A 19,238-nucleotide genomic window follows, 5' to 3' on the forward strand; every position below is an offset into this window, starting at 1 on the left:
TCCAGATATAGTTTGCAACTCTCCCATGATGCCTAAATCTTTTACGCATTAAGTACATTGAGGCTCATGAGAATTGCTAATCAGCCTTGTGAAACTGCAGTGATGTTTCCCAAGGATCTAAAAGTGGTCACATCCACCCACACAGTACAAGGTGGAAAATATTGTACTGGCTCAGTTTTCTTGTAATAGTCCAGTGACATGGCTTCCTCATTGCCTTGTGCATTATAGTTAAGGAACCTGCTATAGAACAAGACTAGACTTGTGGATAAAAACCATCACCTAAGATTTTCTTTCTTAGACAAATGGGATTCTAGTTTGGGTTTCAAAGAGCTCTTTATTTAGCTTGCAAAAGATTTTGGGTCATTCAATATTTCTGCTCTAGTAAAATCTGGAGTTCTGACCTATATGTAGCATATGAGTTTTCTGGGTTATGGAAAAATACGCACTATCACTTCATGTGATGTCAGTTTTCTTTAACTCCCTGTGTAAATGGTGCATATTAAAAAGGCAGGTCTACTGTTAAATAGATTTTTCTTTATAAACATAATGACAAAATGATTATACATCAATAAAAGAGACAGAATGTGACTGTGTCCACTACTGCCTGTGTCTTGAAGCAAGAGAAGGGCTCATCCTAGAAATAATCACCTTTCCTTCCAGGGGAAGATGGCATGACCCTGGAAAATACTTTTGCGTTTTTAGGCAGCTGGAGATCTTGGTTTTCAGATCCAAATGGTCCCATTGCAATCCTCTTTTCCCGGGCAGTGCGTAAATCTTTGACAAGTGATGAGTGACCTCTGCTTCTTGTATTTAGGCCCAGGGCTGGACTCTGTGACCAGGGATTTGGCGTGCGGGGCCTCACAGGCTGCAGGCAAATATTAACATGTGAGTACATATGCCAAACATGTGGTCTTATGTGATAGGTAGATCTAAAGAGAAAGCCTCTTCAGCCATAGTTTATCAGAATAGCTCTATGAACTACTGTAATAAATAAGAAAATAGAATCTCTGAGTTCAAGACCTGCCTCCTTTGACCCCAGTCAGAAGCCTAATGTGGAAAACATGCCTGAATTGCCCACCCAAGGCTTGGACATCTACCTGGTGATCTTTGGGGTCAGCCTGTGTTTTCTGTCTTTATTATTATATAGAAGTAGCAGCAACTATGGAAACTCTTGTAGCTATGACTAAGGAGTCTTATTCCTGGGATGTGCGGAGGTGGATTCACTCAGGTGAACAGCCCCTGGGAACACAGCACTGCTCTATTTTCACCCTATAAACCAGTGTAATGATGGCCAGGGTTGAGCTGGTGCCTAGGTTACAGTGTTCCTAGGAGTCTAGGTGGTTCTAATATCAATATAGGTTTCTGTTTTGCTTTATGGAATATAAGACAGATATCCATCTTATTCTCAAATGAATTCTTAGCTTAGGGCCAAAGTACAAATGGAAATTCATTTATTAAATGTCTAAATGTTTAAATGTTATGAATCGAGCTAACCAACTGTTAAAATAAAATACATTCTATCACCTACCTTGACAAAAAGACCAGGTTTGAATTTGGAATTGTTACATTATTCAGAGTTCCCTGCTAGAATGTGGTGGTGCAGGAAAACTGCATTATAAATAAATTCACAATACATTTTTCCTTTGTGATAGGAATCAAGCAGAAAAGAATAAATCAGAATTGTGTATTTATGGGGAGCAAACCTGTAGTTGGTACTACAAATGGTGAATTTGTTTTCGTGTATGTATCTATCTTCCTCTTTCATTAAATAAATAGGAAAATTTTATTATGATGTCTAATGAATTTAATGGGATTATTCCTGATTTTCACATACTTGATTATTCTTCAATTAATCTCAAAAGCCTAACCCCAGAGTTTGATATTTACTTACATATTTGCAGAAAGAACACCATGCCTTATATAATATTTCTTATTTCACAAATAACTTATAATTTCAGCTATATATTATATTGTATTATTGCTATTTAATAAGAACTAGCAGATTATTTGTCATCTTGTTTTTGATTAATTAAAAAATTGGATAAATCAATTATGATGGGCCATATCAGTTTAATTTTGACTTTCAAAATGTATTCCTCTGTTTCTCAGTTTTAATTATTTTATTTAATTCTTTTATTAAAATATATTTATTTATTTTATTATAACATATTTAATTATTTTATTATAATATTCTTTTAATATTATACTTGAAATGAAAAATGAAGTCATGATAAAAAGTAAGTCTCACTTGCATATGAATATTTGTAGCAGCTTTCTTTATCATCACTAAAAACTAGAATCAACCTTCAGGAGGTAAATGGAAAAACAAACTGTGGTCAATCTATATGACGAAATATTATTCACAGATAAGAAACAAGTTACCAAGTCATAAAAAGACATGAGTGAACCTCCTTGAATGTGTATTGCTAGGTGAAAGAAATTAGCCTGAAAAGGCTACATAGATGTTTTTAATTATGACATTCTGGAAAAGGAAAAACTAGAGATAATAAAAAGATCATTAATTTTCAGGTGTTTGGGGGGAGGAGGAGAGGATGAAAAAGAGGAAACACAGATTTTTAGGGTGGTTAAACTATTCTGTATGATACTGAAATGGTAGGTACATGTCATTACATATTTGTTAAAACCCATAGAACCACACAGCACAGAAGTGAACTAAAGGTATACAAATTGAAAAAAAAAAATTTAGGCAGTCAGGGGATCCCAGGAAGGAATGCAGACTATGACAAGAGAATCTGACTGCAACCTCAGTTTAAATACATATTTTTGTTACAGATAATGTAACAGTGTGATAATGATGAAAAATATTTTCAAGCATAAACTTATAGCATATTAGAATAAAATTCTGTAAGGAGGTCTGTAACAGATATGTAAGTTTTTAAAAGATACTAAATTTTCAACTTCAAAGAAGATTTTGTTTATTTTATAATTTTTTTAAATGGATGGTGGTAGGCATCAAACTGTTATGGTATTTAGATTCAGCTGAATGCATTTTAAAGTGATATAACAGTTTTAATTTAAAATATCAAAATACAAATGCTGGAATATGTAGATGTTAGAAATTAGATGCTTTGCATTTATTTGAACTTAAAAATATTTTTGATGTTAATTTAAAACTGTGAAGAGGTGACATAGCTTTTCACGTTTCTTTTAGAGAGTACATAAGCAAAAGAGTTGGAAGTTCAACCTCTTAGACCACATCTTACATCATGTATTGCAGGACTTGGCAGACTTTCTGTGAAGGGCCAATTAGGACATATTTTAGGCTTTGAGGGCCAGAAGGCCTGTGTCAAAACTACTCAGCTCCGCTGTTGTAGCATGAGAATAGGCACAGACAGTTCGTGATGAATGAGTGTGGCTGTGTTTCAACAAAACTTTATCTGTGGGCAGTGAAATTTGAGTTTTGTATTAATTTTATGTCACAGAATATTCTTCTTCTTTTGATTTTTTTCAACCACTCAAAAATATAGAAGTCATACTTAGTCCATAGCGGGTATAAAACAGGAGTGAGGCCAGATTTGGCCTGAGGGCTCTAATTTGTTGATAGTAATTTGGTAAAATAGTCTTATAATTAACAAGAGTCAGTATTCTCAAAGTTAGACTGTAATCTGTCTCACACTTGCCAAAGCAAAGTTCTATATCCTTGAGGCCTTAAACAGAATATTTCAGAAATGTATTAAGTTAAGCATGAAAGTTCTCCTATTGCCAATAAACTCATTCCCCAGAGGCAATCTATGACTTCAGCTTGGTGTATATCTTTCCAGATATTCAACTGTGCAGACACATACACACATACAACATACAAAGAAACTATATATAAATGTATATGGGTTGCATTTTTTAACAAAAAAAAGGGGCAACATACAAATCCAGAACTAGTAAAATGTCTAATGCATTAAAAAAACAGGACAACATACATACTGTTCTGCAATTTGATTTTTCAACTTACAATATATTTTAAACATTTTTTCTGGTCATTATTTTTAAAGAGAATTCTTGTTCTTTAATAGACATTTGAGTCATTTCCAATTTTGAAATGATTAGCAATGAACACACACACACACACACACATATATATATATATACACACACACATATATACCTATATGTAGATGTATACATATCTTTGTACACATGAGTGAATATTTTTACAGGATAGATTCCTAGTAGTAGTATTACTGGATCAAAGATATTCAAATTTTCACACTGATGAAGTCATCCAAAAGTTTATACTAGTGTTTCTCAACCTTGGTACATTTGGGACTGGATAATTCTTTGTCGTGGGGCTCTAGTGCACATCCTAGAATGGTTAGCAGCATCTCTGGCCTCTACCCATTAGATGCCAGTAGCATCTACCCTGTTGTGACAACCAAAAATACCTCTATAGATATTGCCAAGTGTCCCTTAGGGGGCAAAATTACCTCAGATTGAGAACTACAACCCTGGATATTTGTTTTATTTACCTTTATTTCTTTTTCTGTCTCCCTTTAAACAACTTCTCATGTTATCCTTCTTTCATAAGGGAAACGTGCTTAAAGGAATTCGTGATTTAGTAGATATCACCCTTCTATTCGGGGCTAAATTGTGTCCTGCAAAATTCACGTGTTGAAGTCCTAACCCTCAGTACCTTAGAATGTGACTGTATCTGGAGACAGAGTCTTTAAAGAAATTATTAAGTTAAAATGAGATCATAAGGATGGACCCTAATCCAATATGACTGGAGTTCTTATAAGAGGAAGAAATCTGGACACAGACTTGTACAAAGGAAAGACCATATGAAAATTAGGAGAAGACAGGCCCCAAAAGGAGAGGGGCCTCAGAAACCAGCCCTACCAACACCTTGATCTTGGACTTCCAGTCTCCAGAACTGTGAGAGAATAAATTTCTGTTGTTCAAGCCACCTAGTCTGTGGTACTTTGTTACGGCAGTCCCAGAAAACTAATATATCCTCCCAGTGTATTTGAATTTTAAATAAAGAATGACCAAAAGAGGCAATGACTAATCCAAAGGAATAACTATCTAACAATGGGTTTTGGTGCCGCTGATAAGTTCTCCGAGAGGCCTCAAATCATTCTACGTAGATTTAAACATGGGGCTGCTCTATTCATCCTCTTTTCTACAGCAGCTTCTCTGATGAATAATTACTAACTTTTGTAATCTCAATGTCAAATTTCTTTAATTTTTAAGGTAATTATATCAATTCAAAAGAAAAAGAAAAACCAACCCAGATGAGCAAGTCAAGCGATGATTAGAGATCAGGAAAAATTAAATGAATTAGGGGAAGTGAAGTGTGTTGTTTTAAAAACATTATATTTTTAATTGCACAAATGATATGTGTACAATGTAGAAAACCCAGACCATGCAAATAAGCAAAGAAGAAGAAAATAAAAATCACCTGGAATCCTTCCATCCAAACGTGATCACTGTTAAATATCGTGGCATAGACTCCCAAACTTTTCTCAGTAGTATGTGTGTTGATGGATTTATGGATAGATACACATGCATATTCCCCAAATGGGATTCTAATACTGTAATACTTATACTTATTTTGTCTGCTGTTTTTCTCACTCAATAATATACTAAGAACATTAGTCCATGTCAGTAAATTATACTTCTTAAAATGGTTATTATTAGCTGCTTTTGTCATGAGAACTAAGTAGAGCCACAGGAAAAATGATGAAATTAAAGGTAAATCAGTGCCCCCAGTCACAATGGAAACTAGAAGACAGATAGCTACAACATTATTTTAGGAAATCACAAACTGTCGGGTGAAGAAAAAAGGATGAGGTCACAAGAAAGACTAAGAGGAGGAGATATTTGTACAGGATGTGGAAAAGACAAATTTATATCCCTCCTCTAACAGAGTACAGTGTTCCCCCAGCTTTGCAAACAGAGAAGTGCAGGTCATCCCCTCAGTTCACTATAGGATATGTCGGCCATTGCTTACTGAAAACCACTCCCCTTGAAAAGGCAATTAAAGCTCCCAGTGACATCCTTGACCTGCCCTTTTCAATATTGTCCTAGGGAATCTGATATCAGGGTCTTGCCAGCACAGACAACCTGCATGTCAATTAGGAAGAGGGCTCCCCCACTACTGGCTCTTCCTTCAGACACTGCAGCCCTAGGTTAGAGCATAGGACTTGCAAAGAGAACATCTGTTGGTTTCAGTCCCTGCTCTGGCTGTTGGCCAGGTAACTTTGTGCAGAGAGGTATCTCATACAATAGGCCTGTCTTATACGGTCCTGCTGACCCACTTAAACTTCCACAGGGCATATGCAAAAGTACTCTTAATCTCCCTATCACATTCTGTCACCTTGCTCAGTTCAAGAACTTCTCTGCCTCCTCCACTCCTAGTTCCTCTGAACTAGGCCAGTGGCACATAAACCATCATATAGGGCTTTGTTCCATAATAAAAAATTATTATAGCTACAATATTTCAAGTGTTTAGGTCTGTACCAAATCCTGTACTGAGTGCCTTACATGCATTATTTTATCCTCACAACAATTTTATGACATATGTTTAATGACTATTCCCACTTTATGGATGAGATTACTGAGACCTGAGAGAGTAATTTGACTGAGCTAATGCCACAGATAATGAATAGCAGGGACTCCATTCTGGTTGCCTGCTTCCCACAAACATTTCCTGTGCAACTTCTCTGTGAAAAGTGGTGTGCTAAAAGCAAGAGAAAAAGGCAGAAGGAAGTCCCTTCCCTGAAAGAGTTTACAGTTCAGTTAAGTTTAGAAAGAAATATGACAAGTACATAACACACCAATATAAGGCACAATGTGCTAAGGCAGTGTGAAAGGGTCAAAGTTCTTCTGTGTCTATAGAGATGGGAGATTTTGAGGGAGAGACGGAATGTGAGATGGACTTTAACAAGAGTTTCGACAAAGGATACTTGGGAGACAGCATTTAGAGTGAACAGAGTAAAGGTATGGAGGAGAACATAGACAAAGAACAGCAAAGAGTCTTGTAGAAGTAGAGTTTAAGAGAGTTGTAGCTGATTTAGCTGTACCATTATGTGATCAGTACCTAACTGAGGAGCTTGGATTAGCTGATGGGGCATATGGATGGGATTTGAGTAGGGTGATGGCAGGTTTGGGGCCACAGCTTATGAAAACTAGTTTTGTAGATGCCTGTGTTATAAATTGGCATAGATAGCAATGAAAATTAAAGAGACTAGTTGGGAGGACACTTGTAATTGACCAGGGTTTCTCAGCCTCAGTACTATTGACATTTTGGGTTGGATAATTATTTGCTAAGTGGGGGTTGTTGTCCTTTGCATTTTGGTTGTTTAGCAGTATCTCTGGCCTTTACCTGTTAAATGTTATATTATCACCCCATTTCCCCAAAGTGTTCCCTGGGGAGGCAAAATCGCTCCCAGTTGAGGATCACTGTAATAGACCATGTGAGAAATAAAAGGGGTAGATATGACACCTGGGAAGGGGTAAAATCTAAAAGCTTTGGCAAGTGTTTGGATAGGAATGTCAGCGAGAAAGAGGATTGAAAGAGCAAATAGAACCACTGAAAAGGCCCTAGAGGCCATGTAGTCCAATATGATCATAACTGGGAGGGAGTTTGGTAAAACCTGTTAGAAGTCACAAAAATTATCCTGCCTTTTGACCCAGCAATTCCACTCCTGAGAATTTATTGTAACTGATTCAAATGAAGACAATCTTTATGTATAAAGCAACAATAGTAACACGGAGACTGACAATTGTGAAATAAAATTCATATTTTATGGCAAGGCAAGAAAAATTTAAACATAAAAATTTTTCTCTGCCTTTTGGCCTCCCCTCCTCTTTACACTGTGCATTGTATATCTTCATTATGCCTCTACCGAACCTCCTCCATCAGTAGAAAAACTTGTTCAACCATAAAGAGCAACATTCTCCTAGCATCAATAAGACAACTCCTTAAAATAAAACACTCCATGATCTTGCAAGGGGCCATGATGACGCTTAGATCTGGACTGTGTAAACTGTCAATACAATGTCGTTTAATGTACAACCCTCTGTCTTAAAAAAACTTGTATTGTTTTTTGACTTCTAACGGGTAGAGCAGTCCTCGGAGCTTTCTGAAATGCTGTTCCCTGGTTATAATTCTCAGTTTGGCTTAAAATTTTCCATTTCTTTCTTACATGGACTAATTTCTCCTGGACACCATGTTCTCAACAACTGCACCCTCATGCCTACCACAGTGCCTGTTTAATGAGGGGCCCAGATTTGAGAAGTGGATTTAAGATTCAGAGAAGGTGAGACTGAAGATTCTGGAGAGAGAAGCTGTACAGAATGAAACAAAATCCCAGAGGGCGTGAGAAGAGCAAATTTCAAGAATCCAAGTATAAAAGTCCGTAGCTTCTTTGTGTGTGTGTGTGTGTGTGTGTGTGTGTGTGTGTGAGAGAGAGAGAGAGAGAGAGAGAGAGAGAGAGGAGAGGGAGAGAGGGAATAATCACTGAAAATTTGAAACGGAGAAAGGAGGTAAGGAAGTAGGCAGAGGAACTTAGACAGGATCAATCATCTGCAAGGAAAACCAGGTGACCCAGACGTTTCAACCTCGAACCTTGCCTGGGGACAGTCCTTGAAAACAAGAGCTGTGCACTTTACAATGCAAAGTTGAAGGGAACGTGCTGTTCAGAAAAGAGGACGTCCCGGGGAACACTGAAATATGCAGACACTGGAAGGAAAGAAGAGTTAAATAGCCAGCATTTTTTCTCCTGGAGTCCTAAGCAACTTGATTTTTAAACTGCTCTCTAAATAAGGAATCTATGTTAATTTGGCAGGGACTGCTGCCACATTTAATTGCAGGAGGCGCAGCGGGAAGAATGGTGGGCGTGGATAACCCAGAAGCGGCTGGAGGCCCGCCCCCTCCCCAGAATTCACCGCGGCCGCGGCCTGCGGGAACTCTTCTCGCCAGCTCCATCCCGGCTCCGAAGAGGGTCCGACTATGGACGGGCTCCGGGCTAGCGCAGGGCTGCTGAGGCGCGGGCGGCTGAGGCGCCGGCGCCAGTCCCAGCCACACAGCGGATCGGTCCTGGCCCTGCCCCTGAGGCCGAGGAAGATCCGAAGGCAGCTGAGGAGAAGTGTCGCGTCCCGCATGGCCGCGCTGAGGGCCCAGACGCTGCCGAGCGAGGACTCGGAGGACTCGAGGGTGGAGTCGACGGTCGACGATCCCGGGGACCCGCTAGCCGGCGGGTCGGCGGCCCTCCCGGATGCGGCCCGGCGAGAGCCCTACGGCCACCTAGGACCCCCGGAGCTCCTGGAGGCCTCGCCCGCGTCCCGCTCCCTGCAGACTCCCCGCGCCCTGGTGGAGGCGCAGACTCCGGCGGCGCGCTTGGTGGAGGCGCAGACCCCGGCGGCGCGCTTGGTAGAGGCGCACACCCCGCCGACTCGCCTGGTGGAGGCACCTGCCCTGCCCGCGCGCCTGGTGCCGGCCTCTGCGCCGCCCGCGCGCCTGGTGGAGGTGCCCGCTACGCCGGCCCGCGTGGTGGAGACCTCGGCCCTGCTGTGTTCTGCCCAGCACTTGGCCGCCCCACCGCCTGTGGCTCCCGCGACGCTGTCGGGGCCGCAGGGGGAAAGCACGGGCGGGGAGCTGCCCTGGGACTCCCCGCTGCAGCGCGTCTTGGCGGAGCTGAACCGCATCCCCAGCAGCCGGCGGCGGGCGGCGCGCCTCTTCGAGTGGCTCATCGCGCCCATGCCGCCCGACCATTTCTACCGGCGCCTTTGGGAGCGGGAGGCTGTGCTGGTGCGGCGGCAGGACCACACCTACTACCAGGGTCTTTTCTCCACCGCCGACCTAGACTCCATGCTGCGCGACGAGGAGGTGCAGTTCGGCCAGCACCTGGACGCCGCGCGCTATGTCAACGGGCGGCGCGAGACATTGAACCCGCCCGGCCGCGCCCTGCCTGCCGCCGCGTGGTCCCTGTACCAGGCCGGCTGCTCCCTGCGCCTCCTCTGTCCGCAGGCTTTCTCGACCACCGTGTGGCAGTTTTTGGCTGTACTCCAGGAGCAGTTTGGGAGCATGGCAGGTTCCAACGTTTACCTCACGCCCCCCAACTCGCAGGGCTTTGCCCCTCACTACGACGACATCGAGGCTTTCGTGCTGCAACTGGAAGGTAGGAAGCTCTGGCGGGTCTACCGACCCCGGGTCCCGACTGAGGAACTGGCCCTGACATCCAGCCCCAACTTCAGCCAGGACGACCTCGGTGAGCCGGTGCTGCAGACGGTGCTGGAACCGGGAGATCTGCTCTATTTTCCTCGAGGTTTCATTCATCAAGCAGAATGCCAGGACGGAGTGCATTCTCTGCACCTGACCTTGTCCACATACCAGCGCAATACCTGGGGCGACTTCCTGGAGGCCGTACTGCCTCTGGCAGTGCAGGCTGCAATGGAGGAAAATGTGGAGTTTCGTAGGGGACTGCCCCGAGACTTCATGGATTACATGGGGGCCCAGCATTCGGATTCTAAGGATCCGCGGAGAACGGCTTTCATGGAGAAGGTGCGGGTCTTGGTTGCCCGCTTGGGACATTTTGCCCCTGTCGATGCTGTGGCTGACCAGCGAGCCAAAGACTTCATCCACGATTCTCTGCCCCCTGTGTTGACTGATAGGGAGAGGGCACTAAGTGTTTATGGGCTTCCAGTTCGCTGGGAGGCTGGAGAACCTGTAAACGTGGGGGCCCAGTTGACCACAGAAACAGAAGTGCACATGCTTCAGGATGGTATAGCTCGGCTGGTGGGTGAAGGAGGCCATTTGTTTCTCTATTATACAGTGGAAAACTCCCGGGTTTATCATCTAGAAGAGCCCAAGTGCTTGGAGATATACCCCCAGCAAGCAGATGCCATGGAACTCTTGCTCCGCTCTTACCCAGAGTTTGTCAGAGTAGGAGACTTGCCCTGTGACAGTGTGGAGGACCAGCTTTCCTTGGCAACTGTGTTATATGATAAGGGGCTGTTGCTCACCAAGATGCCTCTAACCTGAACTAGTCTTGTGTCAATTACTGGTAACAAGATGGGAGTGATCCTCTCCTACCACCGCCACCACCTTTTTGGGGGTAAAAACTCATGTTCTTACCTTGATAACCATCAGTGTGCTTACATTTACCTTTATGACTGCTTCAGTGTCACAGAACTCAGACGGTCTTCCTGGAACCACCACCTCGTCTAGGCACAAAAGTAAAAAAGCCAAAGTTGGAGGTGGAAAACGGAGCTATTTCTGCAGAAGTAACTTTGACTCTAGATCATTTCAGAGTACCGACTTCACCCTTAGGCTTTAGTATACTGCGTAGCATTTGCTGTGTTAGTCTGCTTGAGACATTAGAAGTTTTTATTTGGAATTTGCATCCTTCATTTGAGTTCTTTTTCATCAGTTTTGGGGGAGGGTTTGGGTCAGTATCCTGTTTGTTACTGTGAGTTTGTGTGAATGTTAGAAAAGTTATTAAAGTGCCAAAGAATATTTTCCTTTTCTTAGGCAAGATTATTACATGGCATGGTTTGAAGGAATGTGGGAGGAGGGAGGTAGACAGGGAAAATCTACAGTGGCTGACATGAAAGGTAACCTGGGGAGGTTGTAGGACTGGGGCCAACTCTCCCACTTTGGGGGTAATTTATTCATTTTAATCATGCTACTTGAACCCCAAACAGCACAATCCTATTAGAAAAGTTATGAGTATATTACGTTTTTAAGAGTATATTAAGATTTTGCGCAGTGCTTGCTTGCATCAGTGGCTGGCATTGCTCCCAGAGAGGCAGCATGTCATCTCGTTGTGCTAACATAGGCCTCAGTCAGCCAACTTGTAGCAAGCTGGCCATGAGGGAAAGCTGGTGTTCAAGTTACTTTCCGCTCTCATTTTTTTCTGGCAGTTGGAAGAAACTTCCCCAAATCTGGCAAGTGAATATTCTCATGGTTGGTGGAAAAGAGCCTGGTGTACCAGAGAGAGCACTGGACTTGGAACCAGAAGACCTGGGTTTGGGGTGGTGGCTGGTAGGCAGCTGGCTGAATGACCTGAGGCTGCTGCTACGCCTGGGCACACTGATTTTGTAAGTATGTTTTGGTACAGCTTGATGTCTGCACTTCATCACTTAGGTTGTATCTGGAACTTTTAAGATCCTCTCACTATAATGGATAGGTTCAGTTATAAAAGGTTGTGAACTTAATGGAGCCTTTTTTTAAAAGGAGCAAAAGCATAGATGTACATAAAGTAAAAAACGGTAGCTCTCCCTCCAATCTGACTTTCCAGAGGTCACACCCCTATTTATCTTCAGGATTTCTTTTTTGAGACCTTAATCAGACATACACATGACAGTTTTTTGTTTTGTTTTTTACTCATGTTTTTCTAAGTTGTCCTTTTTTTGACCTGACTTTCAAATTGGTTCAGATAGAGCTATGTCATTCATTTTTTTTAAGGGACAGATAGCAAATAAAAGCCTGGGGGGAGAGCAGGGAAAAGATAACAGAAGACCTGAGGGGATGGTGTCCAAGAAGAAAAGGAAGCATCCTTTCCTGACTCTCATCCTGGGGGTCTCACAAGTAAGTTCACAAACATCCAATCCTGGAAAAGGCTTATTAAAGGAGTCAAGGCATAGGACTCACCCCTAGAAAACCTACCTTGAAAAATTTCTTGGAGAAAAGTATGGAGTTTCAATGATTTTTGCCCTTCTTTGGGTTCCAAGTAAACACGTTTTGCTTCCTCCTTCACTTTTCTTATGACTGTCTCAACCTTGAATATTTTTTGTACCAACAATTCCTTTTGACTCAGTGTTTGAATCTAGATCAGGGCAAATGATGTTAAAAAAAAAAAACTACTAGGCTGCAAATTATCAAAAAGCATCAATAAAGTACATACTGCATCATGCTTATTAATATTAGGTGGTATATAAATGCCTGAGAACATTGTTCTCTTGTGATACTGGTGGGACCTTTTTCACACCTGTTAATGAAAGATTTATTTTAGCTTTTTGGGCATGATGAAAGGAACCTGCTAAGAAGTGTTTGCTTGGTGTGAAGCTGGTTTTGTGAATTAATATGAAGAGAGAATCTTTTACCTTTTTGAAGTCCCTTTTCCCTCTATTCCTTCATCTCCTTTAACAGCTTTGAAAAATTAGAACCACCTGTTAGATAGAATTCCTTTGGTGAAAGAGCCCAGATGAAGAATTAAGGAAAGTTTAGAAGGAAAGGAAAGGGAAAACCTAGGGGGCCAGCTCCAATCCCTCAATTCTTCTTTATACCTGTCTGCAAAATAGAAAGAACTTAGATTTAGATGATTGGGGAGGGGGGAACAATATTTCAGAAACAACAAACTCTGATTTTGAGGGTTACTTGATAGGACTAACGGGATTTTTGTTTTGTTTTGTCTTTTTACTAATAGGATTTTATAATCTTATCCTGCAGAGATGTGTTTTGTATCTTCAAGTGATACGGTATCTTTGGGGCTGTAGAAAGTATTTCTGTGATGGGGAAAAGGGGGTGAGGAACTCTTGAGAGCCCTGAATTTTTTCTTGAAAACAGCTTGTACTTATCTACCTTGTTCTTGATCTTCTGAAGCATTTCTTGGTTTCCTTCATTTTCTAAGTTGAGTATCTTCATTGTATGGTGAATTTCTCTGAAAGGTAAGAAGGACTTCTTAGATTGTTCTTCCTATCCTTAAAAAAAAAGCACGTAGGTGGAAAATACAGGGCTTGGAATCAGACAAGAATCCTAAATTCCGGTTTTACTGAACTTTATTTGCAAATATGGTATGATGCTTGCTTGTAGGGCTGTTACATAGTTTTTGAGATGATATATTTGAAGATGACATAGATATTATTTATTGAACACCTTTATGATAGGTTCTAATATGTTATCTCATTAATCATCACTAGAGACCCGTAAGGTAGACTACCATCTGCATTTGATACATGACAAAATGGGCTCAGAGAATTTAAGTAACTTACCCAGACTCACATAGTTAGCACATATCTGAGCTGGGGTTCAAGCCCTGGTCGTTTTGATTCCAAAGCCTGTTGTCACTAAGTAGGCACTTGATAAATGTTAGTTGAATTAAAAAAACCCACCGAGGATGGTCAACAAGTATGCAAACTACACAAGCTTGACTTTCGATCTAATTCAGGCCAGTTTTCCTGTTACCTGCCTAAGTAAACAGATGAATAGCACGGTTGAGCCTGTGCTTTTTACAGCCGTTAAGCAGCCTGGAGAAGCACGGGCATGCTCTGTGGGTTGGGAGAATTGGCAGTCCAGGAGATCATGGCAGGAACCAGAGTGTTAGTGCTTACTTTAGAACAGCTTCGTGGTCCTCTAAGAGTAGCACGTCTAGGAAAGTGTCCCGGACCCGGTGTCCTTGAAGTTTGAGGGCTTGGATGCTACGGCAGGCTTCAAGTCGTACACCTGGTGATTTTTCATAGTGGATAGCCCAGAGCAGGAGGTCTGTCAGCTGGGGGCTCACTTGGCCAATTTGTCCCAAAGCTGCAGAGAGTAGAGGACAGCATGATTCACTGTCACTTAAGACTGAGTTGGCTATATCCTAGCATCCAGAAACAGCCTTATTAATAAATAATAATAATAAAGTATAGGCAACCACTTACTAAATTAAATATTGCAAATGCTAAACTAAGTATTTTGTCTGTATCTTCCCTTTTAGATGATGTCACCATTAGAATCTTACGGATGGGTTAGAGCTGGACATTATCTCCAAAGGATTCCTAGGAGGGGGGTGTCCATTAGGATGTGAGAATACATTAATTTACCTATTTATCTAGGGATGAGATACAGGATAGATAACTCAGAAGACCTGGCTAGCCAAGGCAGGGTAATGGGGAAAGAAGGCACAATTACTTCACAGGTTTACCCAGGGCTGATTCTTATGGGGACCTGCCAGGCTGTCAGAGAGATGCAATGTCAAAGATCCCTAAAAAGAAACTAGGAAAATTTGAGGGCAGGATTTTAGGTTTGTAGCAGTCTTGAATCTGGTCTGACCTATGTTTGAAACTTCCAGAGAAAGCAAGCGTATCCAACCATGGATACCTACCTGGAACTCATACCTAATTCTATTGGCCAGGGACTGTCCTGTCAGCTCTTTGCCTTAACAAGTTTTACATAGTCCTAGACTCGGGATCCTTAACTACAAATTAAAAAGAAGAAAATAATCTTTAATTTCTGGGGCAAGGAACTTCTGAGAAGCTGTGATCATCCCCTCCCCTGCACTCTGTCCTCTTCCTGGAGAGATTCTGGGGGTCATCTCTACTAACATATGGGAAAGTATTAGACATTGAGAGCTGGGGCCACTCCTGTAATACCTCGAATGGCAAAGGCCTTGATTTTCCAGTAGGGATCTCTCTCTGTCAGATTCAGAAGGCATTCAAGGACCTGGGATGGATAAAAAGCAGTGTTGAGTGCAGAGAATCAGAGCAAGAATGAACCAGGACAGGGACCCCTCTTGTCTCTAAAATGTGCTTTAACTAAAAAAGTGACCTTCTATCAAATCTAGTGACCAATGAGCTGGAGCCTGAAGTACTAGCCTACCCACATGGTGTTTTATCTCGTATCTGTAGATTGATTTTTCTCAGTTCAGATCTATGGTCATACAGGCTTCTTTTGAACACCTCCATCAGGTTTCCACTAGTGACTAGAAATTATAACTCCATTAACTGGAGTTGGTCCTGAAGCCTCTCAGCACCCATGTAATGAGCTAGTTAACTGAGGTGAGAACGGGATTCAGGGGTGTGTTAGAGTGAAGTCTGGGCTGGCTTGGAGCTAAATGTGGTCCTACCTGTTGATGTGGTCTACGTAATCCCCTCACCTTCTTGGTTCTGATCTCTCATTCTGTGTCCCCACAGAATGCTGAGTGTACTGGGTAGAAGGGAAGCACAGGGTAATGCCCCCTTGGGTTAATCAGGTAAGGTGGGTACATGTTTCCTTGACTCACCATCTTATCACGGATCTGCAGGGCACCGGCTGCCAAACAAGCTGCCCGCCGAACTGCCATGAAGTCATCAGAGAAGCAGTTCAGGAAGCTGGGGAGAAGCTTGGCGGTCATGAGTTTGAGCCCACGAATCAGGGAGAGGGCTTCCACACGCTCGTGGGGATTTCCTTGCCCCAGCTTGACTCTGTAAAGCACAGGTGCTGTTATTTTCCCTCCTTAAACTTTTGATGCCCCCCCACCCACCCAGTGTCCTCAGGATGGAATCCAACTTCTGTAGGCACTCTATTATCCATTCCCACCCTTTCCTAGTCAGCCTTATGCCCATTAGGTTGTTTCACTGGGTAGAGACCTCAACTGTTTATTTACTTGAATCCCTATTACCTAACATACATTAGGCACTAAATTATGTTGGATGACTGAATAAAGGAAACTTTAAACATGCACTTCTTGATATAGTCAAGTTCTCTTCCCCACTTGCTTTCACATGTGCCATCTTCATTTCTGTATTTGGCTCCCAGTATAGAATGTCTTTTCTTCTCTTGCCTATGTTGTGGTATCCATCCTTCATGAAAATTGACCTTACTAGGCATTGTAAACCCTGCCTGTATAGTCAGTGATACATCTGAGCTCTCTCAAACATTAAAACTGCCTAACACCTAGTGGGTACTCAGTGAATGATTCTTTCCTTAGCCACATTGTTAGTGTTTGTAGGGACTGTTAACTTTTTATTTTATTGAAAGAAAAAAATCCTACAATGGGATCTAGTACAATGCTGAGCATACAGAGCAGCTCAACAAACACTGGCTGGATCCCAGGTTCCCTGAACAGTGAATAGAAGAGGTTCTCCCTCCAGGTCGACGAGGTGCTACCTGATTGTGTCATGCACTTCTTTCCCAAGGCTCATTTGCCCCAGAGCCCGGGCAGCTGCTTGTCTCACTTTCTTATTCCAGTCACTCAACATCAGCTGGATCAACTTACGTTTCATATCCTATAAATAAGTGTCATAATTAGCTACCATTGATTGAATGACAGTTTTGTACTTGGCACTGTGCTAAGTGTTTTTACCCATCACTTAAATCCTCCCAAACGATCCAGTAAGGCAGTTATTACCATTTAAAGGTGACAAAAATAGAGGCTTAGATTTCTTGCCCAAGGTTAACCTGCTTAGTGCTGGAGCCAGGACTCAGACCCAGGCCTGTTTTTGAAGCTCATGTTTTGAACTACTATACTATATTGAGAGACTTAAAATTTGAAGGGTAACCAACCCATCCAGCTTTGCCTCAGACTTTCCTGGATTTAATACTAAATATCCTATGTGCTGGATAAACTAGGACAGTTGGCCACCCTATGTGTTGGGACTTCTCTCAAAGGGAAAGGGATGAAGATTACCAGTTGATGATTGTGTAATGTGCCCAAAGCTATTCTCCCTGCCTGAAACATCTCCCTTTTCCACCCCTATCTGGTACCTGATGTTTTTCTATTCTTTTAGGATTGAGCTCAAAAAGCATCTCCTCAGTGAACTCTCCTCTGCCTTCTGTAAGCAATCGGAAATCCCCATAATACTTTACATCTACTTCTGTTATAGCTCTTTATGTATAACATTTACCAAGAGAAGACACATTATCTTTGCATCCCCAATACTAGCATGTTGCCTAGCTTGTAGGATTGGTCAGAAACTGCTTTCTAACTGAATGTGTGAAAGAACTGCTTAATCCCAGCAGTCTGACTTGAAGTTCTCATCTTTACCCCATCCCCTGCTTACTCTACATGGCTTTTTACTTTCAGTTGGCCATTCTGAGTGACAAGTGCTAAGGAGATGAATGTGCAAATAAATCAGATGTTGTTAAAATGATGTTGTTAAATGCAGGTTCTGATTGAATTGATCTGGGGTGAGATTTTGCACTTCCAGCAAGCTCCCAGGTGATACCTGTGCTATTGGGGCAGGATTTTATCAACAGGGCACTACTGTGGCAGCCAAGATGGAATTAATCCAGACTAAAATGTCTTCAGGTGATCATACTGAATGGTCAGATGGTATGCTTTCCACATCGAAATGTGAGGGTCAAAGAGTGGAGGGTGCTCACTTCTCATGAGAATGGCAGTGTTCCGAGCCATTCTCGAGTTACTTGGTGTTATAAGGAAAAGATAATGGTGCACAGGGAGAAGGGGAAAAATCTCATTTGCACAGCTGGAGATGATTTTAAAATTATAGCAAGAAAGAGACCAGGTGCAAGCCTAAGTGGTGGTCAGGGCTTCCCTTGCCTGGAGGTCTTTTTTCAGCTCTAAGTCTTGTTCAGCTGTCCCATGCTCCTTCACGGGATTTTTAAGTGATAAGTTCAGCCCACACTATAGCCTCTGAAAAGTTTTAAGAGGGTACCTTGGTTTTATCACTTGTTCTTGAATCACTTGTGTACGTTAGCCTTGTTACTTCAACTCTAATGTCAGGTTTCTGAAAGAAGGGACTGTGTTGACTGATACTTATAAAGTACCTTGATGTTGAGGCAGTGTCAGATTACTGTAAAGGTTTCTAAACCTTATCTTTTTTTCTTGCTTATTTCATTGTAGGTAGGTTATAAGCAGTTTGTGAGCTGCTACCATGCTGGGAAGCAGTGGCTTACTTAACAAGAATATGCTGGCATTTGGAGAGAATTCTGGGTTAAGAGTAAGAGGTAGCAATGTAGGGACAGACATCTGTTTGGTAAGAATGGGACACTAAGTAACAGTAAAAGTGGAAGAGGTCCCTAGCCTGGTTTTGCTTAGGCTTTCTGTCCTGGAAACAGAAAGAGAAGAAGGCTTACCAAACTGACATTTCCACCAATCCGGGAGAGAACCCGGCAGGCCACAATCCGGTCTTTCCACTGGTGGCTGTTCAGCTCCACAGCAAGCATGGTGTGTATCAGGGTCTGAGGAAATGGAAGACTTTTTTGGTTATTCGGTATGGCTATTCATGATCACTGTTAGAGATGTCAGAACCTTGAAGAAGTTACAAACTAACATGGCATCCAGCATAATTAATATCACAAACACATGAGATGCCCACCCCTAGCAAAGGAAAGAATGGATTTACAAGATACGGGGTACTCTTCCATCCAAGCCAGCTGACTTCTGGGATCATAAATCAGGGAACAAAATACATATTTAGTAATCTGAATGGAAATTCCTGGGACCTTCCTTTAACTACCTTTAACTATCTTTCCCGCTAAAATGAGTTGTACATGCCTCAATCTGTGAGTTTCACATTTCTACTAAAGGTAAACCCAGTTGTAGGTCTGTGCAGTTTTCAATGGTTAACCTCTAGTAGAA

General features: G+C 42.2%; 3 protein-coding genes across 7 annotated transcripts in view; 2 read left to right on the top strand and 1 right to left on the bottom strand.

The window, feature by feature from the left end:
• Positions 1–514: 514 nt before the first annotated feature.
• Positions 515–19,238, bottom strand: part of HEATR4 (HEAT repeat containing 4) — a 72,222-nt gene continuing 53,498 nt past the window's right edge. For 4 of the 5 annotated variants that reach the window (XM_031679211.2, XM_072963385.1, XM_072963384.1 and 1 more), the window contains 9 exons: positions 18,734–18,838; positions 16,805–16,923; positions 15,939–16,119; positions 15,310–15,379; positions 14,290–14,479; positions 13,541–13,619; positions 12,626–12,785; positions 11,123–11,181; positions 515–865 (listed from right to left, as the gene is read on the bottom strand). In XM_031679211.2, the coding sequence (XP_031535071.1) occupies positions 635–865; positions 11,123–11,181; positions 12,626–12,785; positions 13,541–13,619; positions 14,290–14,479; positions 15,310–15,379; positions 15,939–16,119; positions 16,805–16,923; positions 18,734–18,838 (1,194 nt within the window). In that variant the 3' untranslated portion in view covers positions 515–634. The remainder of the gene's footprint in view (positions 866–11,122; positions 11,182–12,625; positions 12,786–13,540; positions 13,620–14,289; positions 14,480–15,309; positions 15,380–15,938; positions 16,120–16,804; positions 16,924–18,733; positions 18,839–19,238) is intronic. The other variant, XM_072963387.1, reaches the window with a different exon arrangement.
• On the top strand, positions 8,486–11,473 carry RIOX1 (ribosomal oxygenase 1). The gene has a single exon (XM_072963388.1). The coding sequence runs from the start codon at positions 8,969–8,971 to the stop codon at positions 10,997–10,999; it is 2,031 nt and encodes a 676-aa protein (XP_072819489.1). The 5' UTR covers positions 8,486–8,968; the 3' UTR covers positions 11,000–11,473.
• The window catches only part of LOC102545132 (acyl-coenzyme A thioesterase 1), a 40,241-nt gene continuing 32,938 nt past the window's right edge, over positions 11,936–19,238 (top strand). The window contains exon 1 of the mRNA XM_015240760.3: positions 11,936–12,057. The gene's annotated coding sequence lies outside the window, so the exon portion shown is untranslated. The remainder of the gene's footprint in view (positions 12,058–19,238) is intronic.

The sequence above is a fragment of the Vicugna pacos genome, chromosome 6 (assembly GCF_048564905.1).
Source record: "Vicugna pacos chromosome 6, VicPac4, whole genome shotgun sequence".
In the NCBI taxonomy this organism is placed as follows: domain Eukaryota; kingdom Metazoa; phylum Chordata; class Mammalia; order Artiodactyla; family Camelidae; genus Vicugna; species Vicugna pacos.

Bases quoted from the DNA above. Each gene is read 5' to 3' on its own strand.
- RIOX1 (XM_072963388.1), top strand. From the start codon at position 8,969: ATGGACGGGCTCCGGGCTAGCGCAGGGCTGCTGAGGCGCGGGCGGCTG.